Source organism: Nicotiana sylvestris, chromosome 12 (assembly GCF_000393655.2).
Source record: "Nicotiana sylvestris chromosome 12, ASM39365v2, whole genome shotgun sequence".
Taxonomy (NCBI): Eukaryota; Viridiplantae; Streptophyta; class Magnoliopsida; order Solanales; family Solanaceae; genus Nicotiana; species Nicotiana sylvestris.
The window spans coordinates 146,983,817-147,003,800 of NC_091068.1; the positions used below are offsets into that span (position 1 = coordinate 146,983,817).

At 41.2% G+C, this 19,984-nt stretch overlaps 1 protein-coding gene across 1 annotated transcript; it reads right to left on the minus strand.

The window, feature by feature from the left end:
- Window positions 1-379: 379 nt before the first annotated feature.
- Window positions 380-4,760, minus strand: LOC138883907 (uncharacterized). The gene is made up of 3 exons (XM_070164625.1): window positions 4,633-4,760; window positions 3,150-3,960; window positions 380-490 (listed from the first exon to the last, which is right to left on the minus strand). The coding sequence occupies exons 1-3, from the start codon at window positions 4,758-4,760 to the stop codon at window positions 380-382; spliced, it is 1,050 nt and encodes a 349-aa protein (XP_070020726.1).
- Window positions 4,761-19,984: the final 15,224 nt, after the last annotated feature.

A 19,984-nucleotide genomic window follows, 5' to 3' on the forward strand; every position in this document is an offset into this window, starting at 1 on the left:
GTCCCATTATCCAGGGGGATCCTGACAACTCTTAATTAAATGCCAACTTTAAATCTAAGTTATATCTTCTAAAGGTGTGACTTCTGCTAAATCTTGTTATCTAAGAGGGTCTTTAAACTACTCCCCATTGTCCAAGAGGGTCCTAAAAATGAAAAGTCAAATTTTATCTTAAGAGTGACAACTTTTATGGCTGAGTTTAACTACCCTACAGCAGAATTTACACTAAATGGTGTTATCTAATCGAAATATTAAAGCTAAGTCCCATTATTCATGAGGGTCCTGAAAACTCCTAATTGAATCCTATCTCGAAATGCAAACTTCTAAGCCAACTTATATTTCTTTGGGATACATTTATGCTAGATTATGCTATTTCTGAACTTTAAACTAGGTCCCATTTTCCAGGAGGGTCCTGAAAATTTACAATTAAACATGTTTGGCGCTTGCCTTTCCTTACGGTGGGTTTCTCCGAAACAAACGAAATTTTCTGCCCCTGTTTTAATCAAAGAAAAATTTTGTCAGTTTAAAATATGGTGGTTAGTTGATGGCATTCTTTGCTGAAGGTCTCTCCGCTTGTTTAATTTTCACTGGCTTCCCTGAACTGGCCCTGAACCGCCTGACTTTCAAAGCCCTATGACTCCGGATGACCCGAGTGTTCTATACCTGAACCGTTATTTCACACCTCTGACCCCTTTAACTAATACTCTGCATCTCCCATGAAATTACTAAATCATTTTGCCGACGGAGCTTTCACTGGCACTTTATTCCACTTTGCATCATGCTATCTTTTGGTGTGCTCCAGCCGCACTGTGCTTTACAATCTTGAAGCTGGTAGTGAGCTTTAAAATTTCTTCTTATTTGCTTAAACAGAACTAACATTGGGAACATCTTAGAGAAATAAACCCAAAAGAAATGAAATGCAATGACTTTCGGAATTAAGGATAAGGAAATCCAAAACTGGAAGACTATCTGAAGAGGAAAAAGAAAAAGGACTTATCTGAGTGGAGCAGCCGGCACCAATGATCATGACACGCATTTTGGATTAATCGGCCCAATCTGTCCAACCAATCCACTTCCAGTTGCCACACTTTGTTGCCCCGGAATTTCCATAACCTGATTTCTTCAACCAAATCCTGACCTTGTTCATCCTGCGGTGCCTTGGAAGGTTTCCACCAGCAGACCTCTCTCATCCGTTCATCTCTCAACTTACTTTCGCCTTACGGTGCCCGTGAGAGTTTTCACCAATAAGACTCTCTCATTTTTTATTTCTCTCAGCTCTCGTTGCCTTACGGTGCCCGTGAGGGTTTTCACCAATAAGACTCTCTCATTTTTTATTTCTCTCAGCTCTCGTTGCCTTACGGTGCCCGTGAGGGTTTTCACCAATAAGACTCTCTCATTTTTGATTTCTTTTCCCTCTTTGGACCAGAGTGTTGCCCCTGATGTGAATCACCGCTATCTGCTTGCCTTGGCATTTCTTGAAGACTGATCGGAAGGTCTTTCTTTGGATAGTAATGTGGGATTTTAGATGGGGTTAGAAAGAAAGAGCATAAAATGCTCAAAACAACTCACCATGGGTTCAAAATTACAACTTTCGGAACCAGATTTCTTACAACAACCACAAATTTTGCCCCAATTTTTTGTTTAGGGACTTTTGAATTTTTATTTTAATGAGACCGAACTGTGAGGCTGCCTACGTATCCTTAAAAGGAATCAGGTCGAACGTAGTTCATGTCATAGAAATTACTTTGTTGTTGTGATTTTTCTTTTTCTCTTTCTTTGCTCTCTCTTTTGCTTTTTTTTTTTTTCTTCCTCTCTTTTTTCTTTTCATTCTTTTCTTTCTCTTTTCATTCTTTCTTTCTCTTTTCATTCTTTTATTTCTCTTTTTTTTCTTTCTATTTTTCTCTCCTTCCTTTACTTATCTTTTACGCTTGTGCTTCTGATATTTGTTACTGATTCTTAAAGAGGGGTATGAAAGAAAATAAATAAGGCTCAAAAGGGATGACAAGGGATAAAGTGTTGAGATAGCAGAACAAAATGCCTTCGTCATTTCAATATTCGAGACATGCCAAATACAAACAAGTACAATCAAAGAAAGAAATCATACATAGTATCTTTTGACTACATCAGAATTGATAGCCATTTCTATACATTTGCCTTCTACATCTGTCAAATACAATGCACCATTGGACAACACTCTAGTTACAACGAATGGTCCCTGCCAATTTGGGGCAAATTTTCCTTTTGCTTCAACCTGATAAGGAAGAATGCATTTCAATACTAACCGCCCCACTTCAAACTTCCGTGGACGCACCTTCTTATTGTATGCTCTTGCATCTCTGTTGATACAACTGGCCATGACACACCGCTGCCAGTCTCTTCTCATCGATCAAACTCAATTATTCCAAGCGGGTTTTGACCCACTCCTCATCATCGATCTCAGCCTCCGCGACAATTCGAAGGGATGGAATTTCCACTTCTGCGGGTATCACTGCTTTCGTGCCATACACCAACAAATAAGGAGTCACCCCTACTGAAGTACGGACAGTAGTGCGATAACCTAGCAATGCAAACAACAGCTTTTCATGCCACTGCCTAGAACCTTCCACCATTTTTCGAAGTATCTTCTTTATATTCTTGTTAGCCACCTCAACTGCTCCATTTGCCTTAGGGCGGTATGGGGTAGAATTGCTATGTGTAATCTTGAACTGCTGACATACCTATTTCATCAGATGACTATTGATATTAGCCCCATTGTCTGTAATGATTACCTTCGGTATCCCGAACAGGCAAATGATATTTGAATGCATAAAATCAACTACCGCCTTCTTGGTTACAGACTTGAATGTTTTAGCCTCTACCCGCTTGATGAAATAATCAATGGCCACCAGAATAAACTTGTGCCCGTTGGACGTTGCTGGCTCGATTGGTCCAATGACATCCATTCCCTAAGCAACAAAAGGCCATGGTGCAGACATTGTATGTAATTCAAATGGTGGAGAATGAATCAATTCTCCATGCACTTGGCACTGATGACATTTACGCACGAAACTGATACAGCCTCGCTCCATAGTGAGACAATAATAACCTGCTCGGAGAATCTTCTTTGCCAACACGTACCCACTCATATGCGGTCCACAGAATCCAGAATGTACTTCGGTCATAATAGTTGTGGCCTGCCTAGCATCTATGTATCTCAGCAGTCCTAGATCTGGAGTCCTTTTGTACAAAACTCCCCCACTGAAGAAAAATCCGCTTGCCAAACGACGAATTGTTCTGTTCTGATCACCTGTAGCTTGTACAGGATATACTCCCATAAGGATGTATTCCTTGATATTGTGGAACCACGGTTTGCCATCGAGTTCTTCTTCCACCACGTTACAATAAGCATGCTGATCGCGAACCTGAATATGCAACGGGTCTACATAAGCCTTATCTGGATGATGTAACATTGACGCTAGAGTAGCCAAAGCATCAGCGACCTTATTATGAATCCTCGGGATATGCCTGAACTCTATTGACTGGAAACGTTGACAAAGATCATGCAAACATTGCCGGTACGGTATGAGTTTTAAATCCCTAGTTTCCCAATCTCCTTGAATCTGGTGCACCAGCAGGTCCGAGTCACCCAAGACCAAGACTTCCTGGACACCCATATCTACAGCCATCTTTAAACCCAAAATGCTTGCCTCATACTCATCCATATTGTTAGTACAGTAGAACCGAAGTTGAGCCGTAACAGGGTAGTGTTGCCCTGTTTCAGAAATAAGTACCGCTCCTATCCCAACGCCTTTCATGTTTGCAGCCCCATCAAAGAAAAGTTTCCATCCTGGCTTTTCAATCTGTTCTGATTCATCAATGTGCATTACCTCTTCATCAGGGAAGTAAGTCTTCAAAGGCTCATACTCTTCATCAACAGGATTCTCAGCCAAATGGTCGGTCAATGCTTGTGATTTCATTGCAGTCCTAGTAACATAGATGATGTCAAATTCTGTGAGTAAGATTTGCCACTTTGCGAGCCTCCCTGTGGGCATAGGCTTCTGAAAGATATACTTTAACGGATCCATACGAGAGATGAGGTAAGTAGTGTAAGATGGCAAATAGTGCTTCAACTTCTGTGCCACCCAAGTGAGGGCGCAACACGTCCTCTCAAGATGAGTGTACTTAACCTCGTAAGTTGTGAACTTCTTGCTGAGATAATAAATGGCCTGCTCCTTCCTGCCGGTAATGTCATGCTGGCCCAACACACAACCAAATGAATTGTCCAGTACCATCAAATACAGAATCAAAGGTCTCTCTGGTTCTGGCGGGACCAACACAGGTGGGTTTGACAAGTACCTCTTTATCTTATCAAATGCTTCCTGACATTCATCTGTCCACTTGACTGCAACATCTTTCTTTAACAGTTTGAAGATAGGCTCACAAGTTGTCGTGAGCTGAGCAATAAACCGACTGATGTAATTCAATCTTCCCAATAGACTCATCACCTCAGTCTTGTTCTTTGGAGGTGGCAATTCCTAGATGGCTTTGATTTTTGACGGGTCTAATTCAATACCTCGTCAGTTGACTATGAATCCCAACAACTTTCCAAACGGAACACCGAACGCGCATTTTGCAGGATTGAGCTTGAGATTGTACCTGCGAAGACTTTGGAAGAACTTTCTCAGATCTCTGACATGGTCAGACTGCTTTCTAGACTTTACAATTACATCATCCTCATAAACCTCGATCTCCCTGTGTATGATGTCGTGGAATATGGTCGTCATTGCCCTCATGTAGGTTGCCCCAGCATTTTTCAAACCAAATGGCATGACCCAATAGCAGTACGTTCCCCATGGCGTGATGAATGCTGTCTTTTCTGCATCTTCTTCATCCATTAAGATCTAGTGGTAGCCCACATAACAATCCACAAAAGAACCAATCTCATTTTGGCACAATTATCGATCAATATATGGATGTTCGGCAGTGGGAAGTTATCCTTGGGACTCGCCTTGTTGAGGTCTCGATAATCAACACACACCCTGGTCTTTCCATCCTTCTTCGGCACAGGTACTACATTGGCTAACCAAGTGGGATACCGAGTGACCCGAATGACCTTTGCATCGAATTGCTTGGTGACCTCTTCCTTGATCTTCACACTCATATCAGTTTTAAATTTCCTCAGCTTCTGCTTGACAGGAGGGAATGCCGGATCAATGGGCAATTTGTGAACCACCAAGTCGGTACTTAGACTTGGCATATCGTCATAGGACCATGCAAAAACATCTTTATGTTCAAGATAGACACTTATTTTAGTTTCCCGGACATTATCTTGGGCCCCTAGATTGATTGCTTCTGTATCACTCAGGTTAGGCTTGGGTTTTTCTTCAAAATGGCTTAATTCTTTACTAATCTCTTCAAAGGCTTCATCCTCGTCATATTTCGATTCGACATCACACTCTATTTCTTGAATTACTATTTCAGAATTAGATTGGCTTTTAGACTGGGTCGGAGATTCCGCATGCATGTCATATCATTGAAGCCAACATAAAAAGAACTGTACAAGGAAGAAAAAAGAAAAAAAACTATCATGAAGGAAGAAAATGGAAAATTGCATTTCATTGAAATTAAAGATAACAAGGTTTATACATCCAAACGGACGGAATCATAGAATCTGAATTACAACCCTGGAATAATCCAAATGAACTGAAAGAAAATCAAAGAAAGCTACCAAAACTCTTTCCTGGTGGGGAGAGGAGTAGCTTCCCAATTGTTAATTTTTGCACTGGACCCAACAAATTGCACATCCGCCTTGCTAGAACCCTCTCCAGCTTCCACCATGTTCACTTCGTCGAATATCCTCTCGAACTTTTCCATCAAATCTCCATCCACATCAACCACCAAACTGGGAACCGTCGTCATCGGGCGCTTTCTGGTACCAGGCCTGACAAATGATCTGGAAAGACGCGGGACTGGCTTTGGAATGGCCCATGCTCTCTGTTTCATTTTCCTGGCTCTTCTCACATCCGCAATTGTGGGCTTGAACCCCAGATCAAATGTATCCAAGTTTTTAGGAAGAGAAATCGGTTGTATGATACCTTGCAGAGATGCACCCAAACCCTTGCCCAGTACAAAACCATTTTTCAACATTTTGCCGTCTACCATGACTGATGCCGCAGCTACCCTGGGAGTTAGAACGCACTTCCCTTCTAGAATTTTCTCTACCGGTACTGTGTCAAAAACATGATAAACCCATGGCCCCTTGTCGTCTTCAACCTCTATGAGCGGAACAATGGCATCATTGGGAACATATAAATTATCTTTGCCGTGTACAACAATTTCCTGTCGATCCCATTCAAACTTGACCATTTGATGCAGAGTAGACGGGACCGCTTTGGCAGCATGAATCCAGGGTCGCCCCAACAGCAGATTGTAAGAAACAACCACGTCGAGCACCTGGAATTCCATAGTAAATTCAACTGGACCTATTGTGAGCTCAAGCACTATGTCCCCGACTAAATCTTTCCCTACACCGTCGAATCCCCGAACACATATACTATTCTTGTGAATTCTTTCATCCTCCACCTTCAACTTGTTCAGAGTGGAGAGAGGACAAATAATCGCACTAGACCTATTGTCAACCAGTACCCGAGTAACCACGGAATCTTCGCATTTCACCGTCAGATAGAGGGCTCTATTGTGCTCAGTACCCTCCACGGGCAATTCGTCGTCAGAAAAAGTGACTCTGTTTACCTCAAATATCTTGTTAGCTATCTTTTCCAAGTGGTTTACTCGGATTTTGTCAGGAACGTGGGCCTCATTCAAGATCTTCATCAAAGCCCGACGGTGCTCGTCTGAATGGATCAATAATGACAATAACAAGTCTGAGTTGGTGTATTCCTTAACTGCTCCACAATGGAATAGTCCTGCACTTTTATCTTTCTCAAAAATTCCTCTGTTTCTTCCTCGGTCACAACTTTCTTCACCAACACTGGGTTATCTATGGAGGTCTTAGCTTTTCTCAACTCTTCGGGGGCAAAGCATATCCCCGATCGTGTCAAACCATGGGTCTCACACACTTCTTATTTAACCTCTTTTCCCTTGTAAGTTACTGTCACTCGTTCATAATTCCACGGGACCGCCTTGCTTCTGACTATCGGTAATTGAGTTACCGGTTTGATAATGACAGGATCTGTGCGGGCGCCCTTCACAATTACCACAGGTTTGTTCGTCACTCCTGGCACAACCACTTTCGCTTTTCATGTTTTCCTGCAACGTCACTTGAGGACCCCTTCTTGACCTCCACAGATGGTTCATTATTTGCCCCGTTCAACTTGATCACAGACTTCTCACTTGTTGACTTTTCAAACGGCTTGGCTTCACTAGCCCGAATCATCATGACGATTTGCGAAGGCTTCTTAGGCTCCCCTCCCTTATGCACTATCTCAATCATATTTGTCTCATGATGGGCCGACAACGAGTTCTGGTTGATATTGGGTGCCTCTGAGGCTTGGGCCTCAATCCGATTAGTATCAATGAGCTCTTGAATTGCTGTTTTCAATTTCCAGCATTTCTCTGTGTCATGACCTGGAACCCCTGAACAATACTCACAACTTATCGAGCGGTCAAGATTTCTGGGAGGGGGATTTAGCAGTTTAGCCTCGATCGGATTCAACATACCCAATTGTCTCAATCTGTGGAACAGGCTAGTATATGATTCCCCCATTGGAGTGAAAGTCTTCTGCTTCTGCAACCTCTCATTCTTAAAGGATTGATTGGGTCGAAAACCTATTCCAGGAGGATTTCTGTAGGCTTTTAGGGGTGGATAGGTATTCTGTGGAGCTGGGTATGGATTTTGTGGAGCTGGCACACGCCATTGTGCGTGAGCAGGAGGTTGGGTGTAGGTTTGTGCGTGATAGACGGAAAAATAGGGATCGGGCGGTGGGTAGTAATGGTGTGGTGGGCTATATGGAGTGTGGAGGTAAGTTTGTTGATAGTGCCGAGGCTGGTTGTAGTAACGTGGAAGGTTCCTAGATCCAACCCAAGCTCCCGACTCGATTGTTGCAACATCCTCTTTCTTCTTATTCTCGAGTACACCCCCAGTACCGTTTTGAATGGCCTAAGTGTTCGCTTTGATTGCTGAATAACTCATGATCTTGTTGGACTTGAGTCCCTCCTCAACCATGCCTCCCAATTTTACAACTTTATTAAAGGACTTGCCCACTGCTGACACCAAGTGACCAAAATAAGTGGGCTCCAAAGCCTGCAAGAAATAATCAACCATCTCACTTTCCTTCATCGGAGGGTCAACCCTCGCTGCTTGCTCTCTCCAACGAAACCCATATTCTCTGAAACGCTCACCGAGCTTCTTCTCGATCTTCGTCAATGACAGACGGTTTGGGATAATTTCAAGATTATACTGAAAATGACAGGCAAAGGCTTGGGCCAAATCGTCCCATGTGTACCACCTACTGTGATCTTGTTTGGTATACCATTCTAATGCCGATCCACTCAGACTTTGGCTGAAATATGCCATCAGCAACTCATCTCTTCGGCCTGCTCCTCTCATCTTGCTACAGAATCCTCTTAAGTGTGCTACTCGGTCACCATGCCCGTCGTATAGATCAAACTTGGGCATTTTGAACCCTGCTGGTAACTGAACATCTAGGAACAGACCTAAATCCTTATAGGCCACACTTACTTGACCTCCCAACCCCCTCATATCTCTCAATGATTGTTCTAAGCTTTTGATCTTTCTAATCATCTCCTTATGTTTGGGATTCTTGGGTGGCTTCTCGGTTTCTGTCGTGAGATCAAGATGAGGGGTGTAAGAATATGGTTATGGAACTTTGAAGGTGGGTTCAGGGGGATAATACTGGTTGTCGTAGGTCTGGAACAGAGGTTCGCTGGAAGATCGGTGTAATGTCGCAGGTGGAGGTGCCACAAAAATAGGTGTGATTAGTGGGGGAGTGTGCGAGACTTGTCTGGGTGGAGGAGCTTGTGATGTATGGGAAGTGGTGTCGTGGCATTGTTGGTAGAGGGGAAAGGCTGGAGATGAGTTCACAGTAGGAGGTTCCTGAGGTTGAGCCAATGGTGGGATATAAGCAGGGTTGGTGAGATAAACCGGTGGTGGATGCCCCTTTGCCCAGGCTTGGTACATTTCAGCCATTTGCTGCTTTAACTTATACATCTCTTCCCTTATCGCATTAACATCCAATTCTTCCACCTCTTTTGACGGGTCAACAATACTTGCCTCCAATTCTTGGTTGGCTATGTTCAGCTTGTCTTTTGATCGGGTGTTGTATGAGTGAGTTGCCAGAATGCCAATCAACTAACCACCTGTCTGGAATCAATTCATCGACAACAACCTTGTTAGTGGTTAGGTCTTTAACAGATTGGTAACCGCACATTTGGGGAATGAATGCACCTAAGTAGTTAACCATTTTTATCATGCATTTGATCGGCTGCTTGCGTCATCACGGCTTTTCCACTTAAAACTTTCCTTCTTTTTCTCTTTCTTTTCATTCTGGCCTTTGTTCTTCTTTTTTCATTTCCCTCTTGTTTTGCCATTGTCTCTTTTCTCTTATTTTCTCTCTTTTTTCTTTTCTTTTTATCTCTTGTTTTTCTCTCTCTTTTTCTTTGGTTATGGTCGAATCCTATGGAGATTATCTACGTATCATGACCCCGCATGAATCAGACCGAGCGTAGTTCTGGGAGATAAATGTGAAAGTAAATAAAATATTTTTGGGATTTACAATTTTCATAAAAAGCAAAGACTTTGATTACAAAGATTCAAAACCAACGGACTCCAAGAGAAACTAACAAACGCTGATGAAAAGACAAAATACAGACTTAAAATCATACTCCGACATAATAAAATGCAGACTCGAAAACACTTGACAGACCCTAGCAGAGAGAAAATACAAACTTACGCAACTGACAGACTCTAACAAAAATGGAAATTCAGACTCAAATAAAAAATCATGAATACATCAATGCTCCTGGGACCCGCGGGACATCATTCGGTCTCGCCGCGGGCCTATATGCAAGATCCCTTTGAAGTCGGTCCAAGTCATTCATTATCTGTTTAACAAATGTCATCACTGCTGCGAAGAAGGTGGTGCGAGTCATATCCTCACAGACTTGGCACTTCACAACAATGTAATCGGCGATGTTTCTAATTCTTTCTCTTATGGCACCTTTTTCTTGTAACAAACGCCCGATCTGCTGGGCCCTGGCTTCCAAAGTTTTCTTGGCCACATGATTCTGCTCCTAAAGTTGTTGCAAATATATTTCTAATTGTGCCAATGCTGTATAACAATGTTCTCTTTCAGCCTTGAAATCTTTTGCCTGTTTGATCATTTTGTTTTCCGTGGCGATGACCCTTTTCTTTAACCCCGCGACCTCATTGTCGTACCTTTCTTTCAACTGCTTAACCAGGCATGCTCGCTCATCTGCGTTCTTAGCCAATTTCTTTCGAACCCTGGCTAGTTCACTTTCTGCCTTGTTCAAATCAAAACCATAGTCACTCACTTTCTGCCTTAGGTTATTTATGAGTTTTTCATCTTTGGCACGTCGGGCGGGTTTTTCTGTAGCTATTTTCATTTCCTGAATTTGGGCTCGAAGGGCCTCGTTCTCTTTGGCTAGCTTTTTCTTTTCTCCTTCGTCTGTCGCGACTTGCAAGCTATTCTCGAATTGAAGTTCTCTGACTTGCTTTTCCAATTTTCCTATTGTGGCCCTGTACTCATTCTCCTTAGCTAACCAAGCCCACTGTTCTTGCGACGCCTCGACGAATTCCTTAATGTGAGGCTTTTTGGCTGGTCTTTCTGGTTTGGCCCTTGCAGTGTTCTTCTTTCTATTCCAGGAAAGATAGGCGGGTGAGACTTCGCCTCTAGATAAGTCACGCACTCGAGTGTTCACTGTCAAATACTGGCATTCATTCCAAATAGAACGAACTATTTCTTCATGAAATTGACCGTCGAAACTAACCTCGACCGCATAAACACTAAGATCTTCATCTGGGTGCATCACCTGACACTTTCCCAACTGTCTCATTGCTCAGTAAGAAGCATAGGGTTGGATACCTTGCAGACCCATTAGGAGGAAGTAAGGACCAGTGGCGGGCATATACACAATTTCTTCAACAGGAAGCCAACCCAATGTCCATTCTATTTGTCCCGCAGTAATGGAACGAAGGCAGGATACCCAATCTCCGAACCCCTCTGGTAGCTTGAACCCTGAAATCCTTGTGTCGAACTCTTCAATGTAACTTTTCTTTATGGACCCGTAACTTATATACTGAGGGCGGTGACACAGGTGCTCGATCAACCACTTCTGTAATAGCAAATTGCATCCCTCGAAGAAATCTGCCCTAGTTTTACAAGCTGTGAGAGCTCGGTATATCTCAGACAATATCATAGGGGCAAGAATGCTTTTGGCATTGGTAATCAGGACCTTGACGACTCTGGCCACCCGCAAATCGATATTCCCGTCTTTTCGGGGAAGCACCACAAGGCCTAAGAAAGCTACCATGAAGGCAAAACGCCTATGCTCATCCCATTTTGTTCGGTTTCCTTTGCTGCAAACCCTGCTTGCCGGATCGTTGAACCCTCCTACATGCCCATACCTCTGATATATAAAGCGTAGAGTGGAAAAACCACCCTCCAACTCGGAGTACGGGACTCCCTTGCTTATCTTTAACAGATCCATGAATTTGTGAGAGTTAACAGCTCTTGGAGCGATCAGATACTTATGTCTCAGCCCTTCAGTACTTCCCATATAACCTGCTATCTCTTCCAAAGTTGGAGTGAGTTCAAAATCCGAGAAGTGAAATACCTTATGGGTCGGGTCCCAAAGCGTAACCAAAGCCTTTATGATATCTCCTCTAGGTCTGATTTTTAACAACCCGGTGAGACCTCTCAAATGTAGATTGACTTTGTCTTGCTCTGATTTTCCCAGATCCTCCCACCACATATGCAACTCTAAAGGGATCTTGTTCCTGACTGCTATCGGCAAACTTGGACTCGTGCTCATTCTGCATATTTATTAGGGTGATTAAGCAAAAATCAAGACTCATTTGACTCAAAGACAAGATTGACACTTTTTCCTCTTTTTTTCTTCAGATTAAAAATAAAATCCGATTTTGCAAATCCGGCCTTTCGGCACCTTGAAGACGAAGATTTTAAGGTTGTGTTGGCTAACCAGCGAAAACCTTGAAAAATGACCACAGGCGGCTGTTCTTGCAAAAGCAGCCCTCCGGCGCCCTTTTAGGGACATTCGGCTATTTTTGACAAGAATGACATCACCCTAATTATTTTCAAATAAAAGTAAAATTTTTTTGTTCTTTTGGGCTATTTTTGTAAAAAGGAAGTTGGACCCGATGGGGGTTGCCTACGTATCCCACATCCGATGGGAATTAAACTGGCGTAGTTCGGGCAAATAAAACGGACTATTTTGAAAACCAAACTTTCTTTTTTTTTTCATTTTTCAATTCGTTTTTCTCCTCTCTTTTTTTTTAAAAAAATTCGGCATATTTTCGGTGCTATTTGGACACTGGTTTTTCTTAAAATAGGTGATTAACTCTCTTAACCCTCTACACTGCTTTTTCTTTTCCAAACTCTCTCCTTTTATTCAAAAGCTGGTCAGCATGCAAATCCGAAGCAAATAAATGCACAAGTAGCAAGTAAGATGCATCAGGATGGTCTTTTTATTTCGGGTGCACCTGTCCTAGACAGACCCAACCCCTGTATTGAGTCTCCAAAGTCAAAATTCACATGACGCAAACAAACGTTCCTACTAGGGATCCGGCATGAGGTATTGTTATACTTGGTTTAAAACCCTGGGTTTATTTGTTCTAGACTTAGTTTACCCGAGCGGACAACTCGAGCCGAGGGGGGGCTGCGTACCGGTAACCAAAGAATCATCCGGCTTTGTAACTTGTCCGAAACTCGTTCTATTTGGGATACGACACTAACAAAAAGAATCACGACCAGTGTGCACTCCTCAAGAGAGAGAAGGGAGGGATTTCGTAGCAGTTTATATATACAATTCAGATAATATCAAAGCGGTAAAAAGCAACATTTAACACATTAGGCCCAAGCATGTGATAAAATCAGGTAATAGATAAAGCCAATTATAACAATTCATCTAAGCTTGAATTCTTGAACCCTGAACCAGAGATTTTGGGTTCGATCCCCAGCAGAGTCGCCAGAGCTGTCACACCTCCTTTTTACCTACACCCCCAGGAAGGGTGTATAGAGGAGTTTTTATAATTAAACGACAATCGAAACGGGATTTATTTATTTAAATATTCAGAGTTGCCACCTGGGATAATTATGGTTTCCCAAGTCACCGGGTCAAATCCCGAATCGAGGAAAAGATTGACTCTGTTTAACAGTTTGCGAACCAGAAATTCGGGTAAGGAATTTTGTTAACCCGGGAGAAGGTGTTAGGCACTCCCGAGTTCCGTGGTTCTAGCACGGTCGCTCAACTGTTATAATTGGCCTATTTACTTGATTTAAATACATGTTTTAACCTATGTGCAATTTTAACTTTAAGCCGCTTTTATTCATTTTTTAAAAAAAAAATTCTAACGCTGTTAAGACACGTCTCGAACGACGTTACATAAATGCACCCGTGGTTTTTGACATATCTTAAAATTTGGATTTGGGTCACATAAACTTGCACACGAATTTAGGAAGATAAATTATTAAAATAATACGCCTAAAGCGACTGCACATTTTTAACTTTGCGAGGACCATGGAAAATTTTCTAAACGGCATGCCTCGAGTCCCGAAGATTAAATCAAAATTAATTAAACGAGTGCCATGCAATTGTCATTTTTGTTTCGCATGTCGCGCCTCAATTCTAATTTTAAAGGGTTATTCAAACTAAATTCGGAGGGCCATACACTATTTGTGTTGTCTAATATGGCACACCTCCATTTATCTAAGACTAAATTCTAACTATGATCGGGAGGGCCATGACTAAAAACAATGAGATCATAGTGGAAATTAACGGAATCTTAAATTGCGACCAAATGAGGTCTAGGATATATCAGGCCTAGAATTTAGCTGGGATTAGAAGAAGGCCCAACGGTTCAATGATATCACCGTGCACAAGGCGCCGGGCTCCGAATTTCATTTAAGCCCAATCGGCAAGCCTAGCTTCCATGAAACACGCTCAAGTCAAGTGTCACATGGGTCACGAATCGAACTCATGTAACAACAAAAATCGACAGGGTTCAGAATGTGGTCCACAAGATAAGATTGCCAGTTAACCGAATACAACAAGGAGTAAAGTATTAACCAACGAAGCAGAGAAAACTGAGATGGGCATAGAAATGAGAGTGCAAACAAAGAAAAAAAGGGATTTCACATTTTGCAAATCATAAACTACTAGGAGTACTCAATACAATAAATTAAGGCAATCATTTGATTGAATATTTTCAAAAATTATCACACGGTTACTTACTCGGAGATTAGGCTGGTTCGACCAAAACTCAACAAACACGCATTAGCAAATATTTCTTTTCAACTCATTCTTCATACTTTGAATTTTTATTCCAAATGAACCTAAATTGAAAACAAACTTATAAAGCAACTAGAGAATATCATGTGCATGCCCACATTCCACATACAGGACTCAGCTAAAAGTCATTTGACAAATTTAGCCTAACTTATTGCACTAATACAGGCTGGACTCAAAGAAGAAACAGATGAACACACAGAGGGAACTCCAACACTAGTTATGGAAATACTAGAAAAGAACTAACATGGTCTAATTCTCAATTACAAACCATTCTTTGACAAATACACTAATATGAACATTCAAAGCTACATGGTGATTATAAAACTGAAAGAAGAAGAGGTAAAGTCCATCAACAACATCATATCCATCTCATTCTCAACTCATACTTCAAGTTACACATCAAATGACACCCATAAGGATCAAAATGTACCTGGGAAAAGAGAAAAAACAAAGAAGAAGTGAGTGTCAGTAGCTAAGAAACATCAGTAGCAGAAAAATAGCCTCAGATTCACATGACCCAGTGTTGAAACTAACCCAGAAACTCAATGGAAGAATAACCCCCAACCAGATTGAATCAAAACTTTCGACAACCAAACATCAATCCATTTTGAATATCAGAATAGGAATTTTTCAGAAATTAAGAAATCATTGAAGTTCAATGGAATAGTAGAAGTTTTGCCCTTTTGTATTTTTCTAGATTTTTTGATCTCTGAATCTCTCTTCCGCCTCTTAGTTCTTTTTTCTGCCTTGAAAGGCAAGAAATTATGCCTTTATAGGCAAGAAAGTAGGGCAGCCTCAGCTTGCACTTTGCCCCTTTTCTAATTTTTGATTTAGCTTAGGTTCCCTTAGTTAAATTTTCAGAATTCAAGATAGCCCCCCACCCCAGCTTCCTAGAAGCTTCCCTATTCAGTTACAACAATATTCCCTACCATAGAATCCCTAAAGTACCCTCTACACCCCTGTTTTTTACTTCAGAAAACCAAACAAATACGGGTCCAATCGACCCAAGTCCATGTTGGCATGTGTCTACAAATTCTGGGCTAATCCTTTTCTCTTGGGCCAAATTCGACTCGGAACTTCACACAAGGTTCGATGAAGAAGGAAAAGAAAGAAGCCAACCAGAGTCATTAGGCTCTATGAATTAAGGTTTCAAAGGCCCAAACCAAACGGGCGAATCAAATAAAACTAAAGATACTAATTAACCTAAAAAGAAACACATGCAGAAATAATTGCAAGAATGGAAGAACAGAGAAAGAAGAGAAGGGAAATGAATGCAAAAATTAAAACTCAAAAGGTAAAGAACAAAATACCTAACCATGGCCTGGACCGTAAGAAATGCGGGAACCTTCGAACCTTCAAATTTTTCGGCCAAGTTTGACATTAATCATGTGTTCTTATCAAGAACACATGAATAAAGTCGAACTAGACCTAAATCCTTATTGGAATCCCGAATTCGAGGTTTTTGGGATTTTTAGGGCTTGACTTAGATTTACGATTCGAGGAGCTTTAGGGTGATTCGAAGGAAGAGGTTTAGATAATCTGAACGAGAAAGGGACGGGGGTTTTAGGGTGTAAATTTTGGGCTATTTGGACGAGTTAGGGTTTGAGCCACTCTCTTTGATGCAACATTCAAGAGGCTGGGCTGGGATTCGAGAGTGGGGATTTAGAGATTTGGAAAGAGTAGAAGGAGGAGAATTGGTGATGTAAAAATGGGATCGATTGGAGTACCACCGCCGGCGGAGACGATTTCCGGCGGGCGGTTCACGGCGGTTTGAGGCGGCGTTTGGTTGGGGCTCTGAGGGAGATGAGAGACGAGACGGGATAGGGGAGATGGATTTGGACATATATATATCAACAAGACTCCTAGTTCCCAGCCGTTTGATCTAAAGAAAAATCAACGACTGGGATTCATGCTTATCAAAAAGGGGTCGTTAATTTAAATGGGGGGAAACCAGATGGGGACGGGTCTGGGCCAGGTTTTGACTGGGTTTCGGGGTGAAATGGTTTGGGCCTGGGGTTTACAGCCCAAACCAGCCTTTATTTCTTTTTCTTTTGTTTCCTTTTCATTCTTTTTTTTATTTTCTTTTAGTTTCTTTTTAAATTAAAATTAAAAATAATCCTAAATTAATCAAATTATCTTATTACATAAATTAACTCTAAATAACAATTAACACAAATAATTTAAAACCAAATTCAAAGAAAACTACCAAAATTAAAAAATTAAAATTAAAGTGCAAAAATGAACTATATATATTTTTTGATTTTTTCACTTTTATAAAACTGCTAAATTACTAATTAATTCAATAATGCAAAATTAGATCCTAAATGCAAATGCAACGTATGTTTTGTGTTATTCATTAATTAAACAAAATTAAAAAAGCGCAGACAAATGCAAACAATTGTTAGAAAATGCCACAAAATCCTCAAAAATTGCAAATAATAAAAGAAGTTATTTTGTTTTGAATTTATGGGAGTAATTCATATATAGGGAAAACATCACGTGCTCACAGGAGGTCCCTATGGATTAAAAAATTTCTTGCCCCTATTTCGGACAAATAAAATCTTGTTAGTTCGAAAATATGGTGGTTCGTTTGTGGCATCATTGTTGAGCGTCTGCTTCCGCCACTGCCATGCTTCATTCCGATTAGCTGCTTCAGGCTAACAAGGAGTTGTTTGACCTTTTGATTGGAACTGGACCATAAAACCTCTGCGTGACGTGAATCTCTCACACTCACTTGTTGCATTGTGTTTTCATTTTGAAAGTTGCTGAATCCTTGTATTTTCTCAAAATTCAAGACTCACTTGATTGCCTGAACCTCAGTTATCACCATACTGCTTATTCTAAATCAAGTCAACTGTGATGTGCCTGGCCGGACTCCGCTTTGTGCAATTTAGAAGCTGGTAGTAGGCTTTGAAATCCTTTCCTGCTTGTTCAACAAGGGCTAACTCGAAAGAGACTCATAAAGATAGACTCAAAGAGCAAAGTGAAATAATTTTTGACAAAAGGAACAAAGGAAAATTTTGAACACAAATGACTATATGAAGAAGAATGAGAAAGAGAAAACTTATCTGAGGGAAGCAGCCAGCTCCAATGATCATGACATGCAATTTGGACTGATCAGCCTAATCCGTCCAACCAATCATATTTTTAGTTCATGTCATGTCTTCATACTTTAAAACCGGGCTTTCACTGATCCAATTTCTGTGTAAAGTCATGGGCCTCATTCGACCTGTAGTATCCTGAAGGGTTTTCACCAACAAGCCTCTATCATTTGTTTATCTCTCAACTCACTATCGCCTTACGGTGCCCGCGAGGGTTTTCACCAATAAGACTCTCTCATTTTAAATTTTCTCTCAGCTCACCATCGCCTTACGGTGCCCGTGAGGGTTTTCACTAATAAGACTCTCTCATTTTAAATTTTCTCTCTTGCGCCCATGAACAAAGTGTTACCCGTGATGTAAATCATACCTCTATCTCTCTTGACCTGGCATCCTCAAAGATTGATCAGAAGGTCTTTCTTTGGACCGTAATGTAGGCTTTTGGACAGGGTTAGAAAGAAAGGGTGGCATGAAGGCTCAAACTAACTTAAGATGAAAAGGGGTCAAAATTACAACTTTTCTAATCAGACCTTTTCAAAACCAAAACTTCTGCCCCAGTTTCTTTGGGTCTGGGGAATTTTAATTTTTATTTTGATGGGACCGAACCATAAGGCTGCCTATGTATCCTTAAAAGGAATCAAGTCGAACGTAGTTCAAAGGAAAGTTGTTTGTTTTTGTTGCTTTTACTTTTCTTTTCTTTTCTTCTTTTTTCTTTTTCTTTTTTCTTCTTTTTTTTCTTTTTTTTCTCTTTTTCTTTTTCCTCCTTTTTTTCATTATTCTTATTTTCACTCATTCGTCATGATCATTTCTTCATTCTCTACTTCTGTTACTGATTCTAAAAGAGGGGTATGAAAGAAAATAAATAAGGCTCAAAAGGGGTAGCAAAGGATGAAAGTGTTTGGGTATCGAATAAAATGCCTTCGTCATTTCAATTTTGGACATGCCAAGTACAAAATACAACTGAAGGTAAGGAAAGAAATCATACATAGTACCTCTTAATTGCATCAGAATTGATAGTCATATCTACACATTTGCCTTCTATGTCTGTTAAATACAAAGCACCATTGGACAACACTTTTGTCACAACGAATGGCCCATGCCAGTTTGGGGCAAACTTGCCTTTAGCTTCTACCAGATGAGGAAGGATGCATTTCAATACTATCTGGCCCACTTCGAATTTCCGAGGACGCACCTTTTTGTTGTATGCTCTTGCCATTCTTTTCTGATATAATTGACCATGACATACTGCAGCCAATCTTTTCTCATCAATCAAACTCAATTGCTCAAGCCGGGTTTTGACCCACTCATCATCATCAATTTCAGCTTCTGCAACGATCCGAAAGGATGGAATCTCAACTTCCGCAGGTATAACTGCCTCAGTTCCATATACCAGCAAATAAGGGATTACACCTATTGAAGTGCGAACAGTAGTGCGATATCCCAGTAAGGCAAAAGGCAACTTTTTATGTCATTGCCTAGAACCTTGCACCATCTTACGAAGTATCTTATTTATGTTCTTGTTAGCAGCCTCAACAGCTCCATTTGCCTTGGGGCAATACGGAGTGGAGTTCCGATGCATGATCTTGAACTGTTGGCATACCTCTTTCATCAAATGACTGTTGAGATTAGTAGCATTGTCTATGATGATCACCTTGGGAATTCTGAACCGACAAATGATATTTGAATGAACAAAATTCACCACTGCCTTCTTGGTCACGGACTTGAAAGTTACAGCTTCGACCCACTTGGTAAAATAATCAATGGCCACCAGAATAAACCTATGCTCGTTTGACGTTGCCGGCTCAATATGTCCAGTAACATCCATGCCCCAAGTAACAAAGGGCTAAGGTGCAGACATTGTGTGTAACTCAGATAGGGGAGAATGAATCAAATTACCGTGTACCTGGCATTGATGACACTTGCGAACAAAACTGATACAATCCCATTCCATGGTGAGCCAATAATAACCTGCTCGAAGTATCTTCTTTGCCAAGACATACCCGTTCATATGCGGCCCGCAAACTCCAGAATGTACTTTGGCCATGATAGTTGAAGCTTCTTTAGTATCTATGCACCTCAGCAGTCCTAAATCTGGAGTCCTCTTGTATAAGATTCCTCCACTCGAGAAAAATCCACTAGCCAGACATCGAATGGTTCTCTTTTGGCCATTTAAAGCATGTACTGGATATATCCCCGACTTGATGTATTCCTTGATATCATGGAACCAAGGTTCGCCATCGATTTCCTCTTCCACCACATTATAATAAGCATGTTGATCATGAACTTGGATATACGCGGGGTCGACATAAGCCTTGTCCGAATGATGTAACATTGACGCCAGAGTAGCCAAGGCATTGGCAATCTCATTACGAATCTTGGGAATA

What these genes read in the sequence shown, in the direction of transcription:
- LOC138883907 (XM_070164625.1), bottom strand. Translation starts at nt 4,760, where the DNA reads ATGACGACCATATTCCACGACATCATACACAGGGAGATCGAGGTTTAT. An exon ending in TTCTTCCAAAGTCTTCGCAG is followed by an intron (nt 3,961 to 4,632) that starts GTACAATCTCAA and finishes CTATGTTACTAG; the next exon opens with GACTGCAATGAAATCACAAG. An exon ending in CCACAACTATTATGACCGAA is followed by an intron (nt 491 to 3,149) that starts GTACATTCTGGA and finishes TGATTAAAACAG; the next exon opens with GGGCAGAAAATTTCGTTTGT.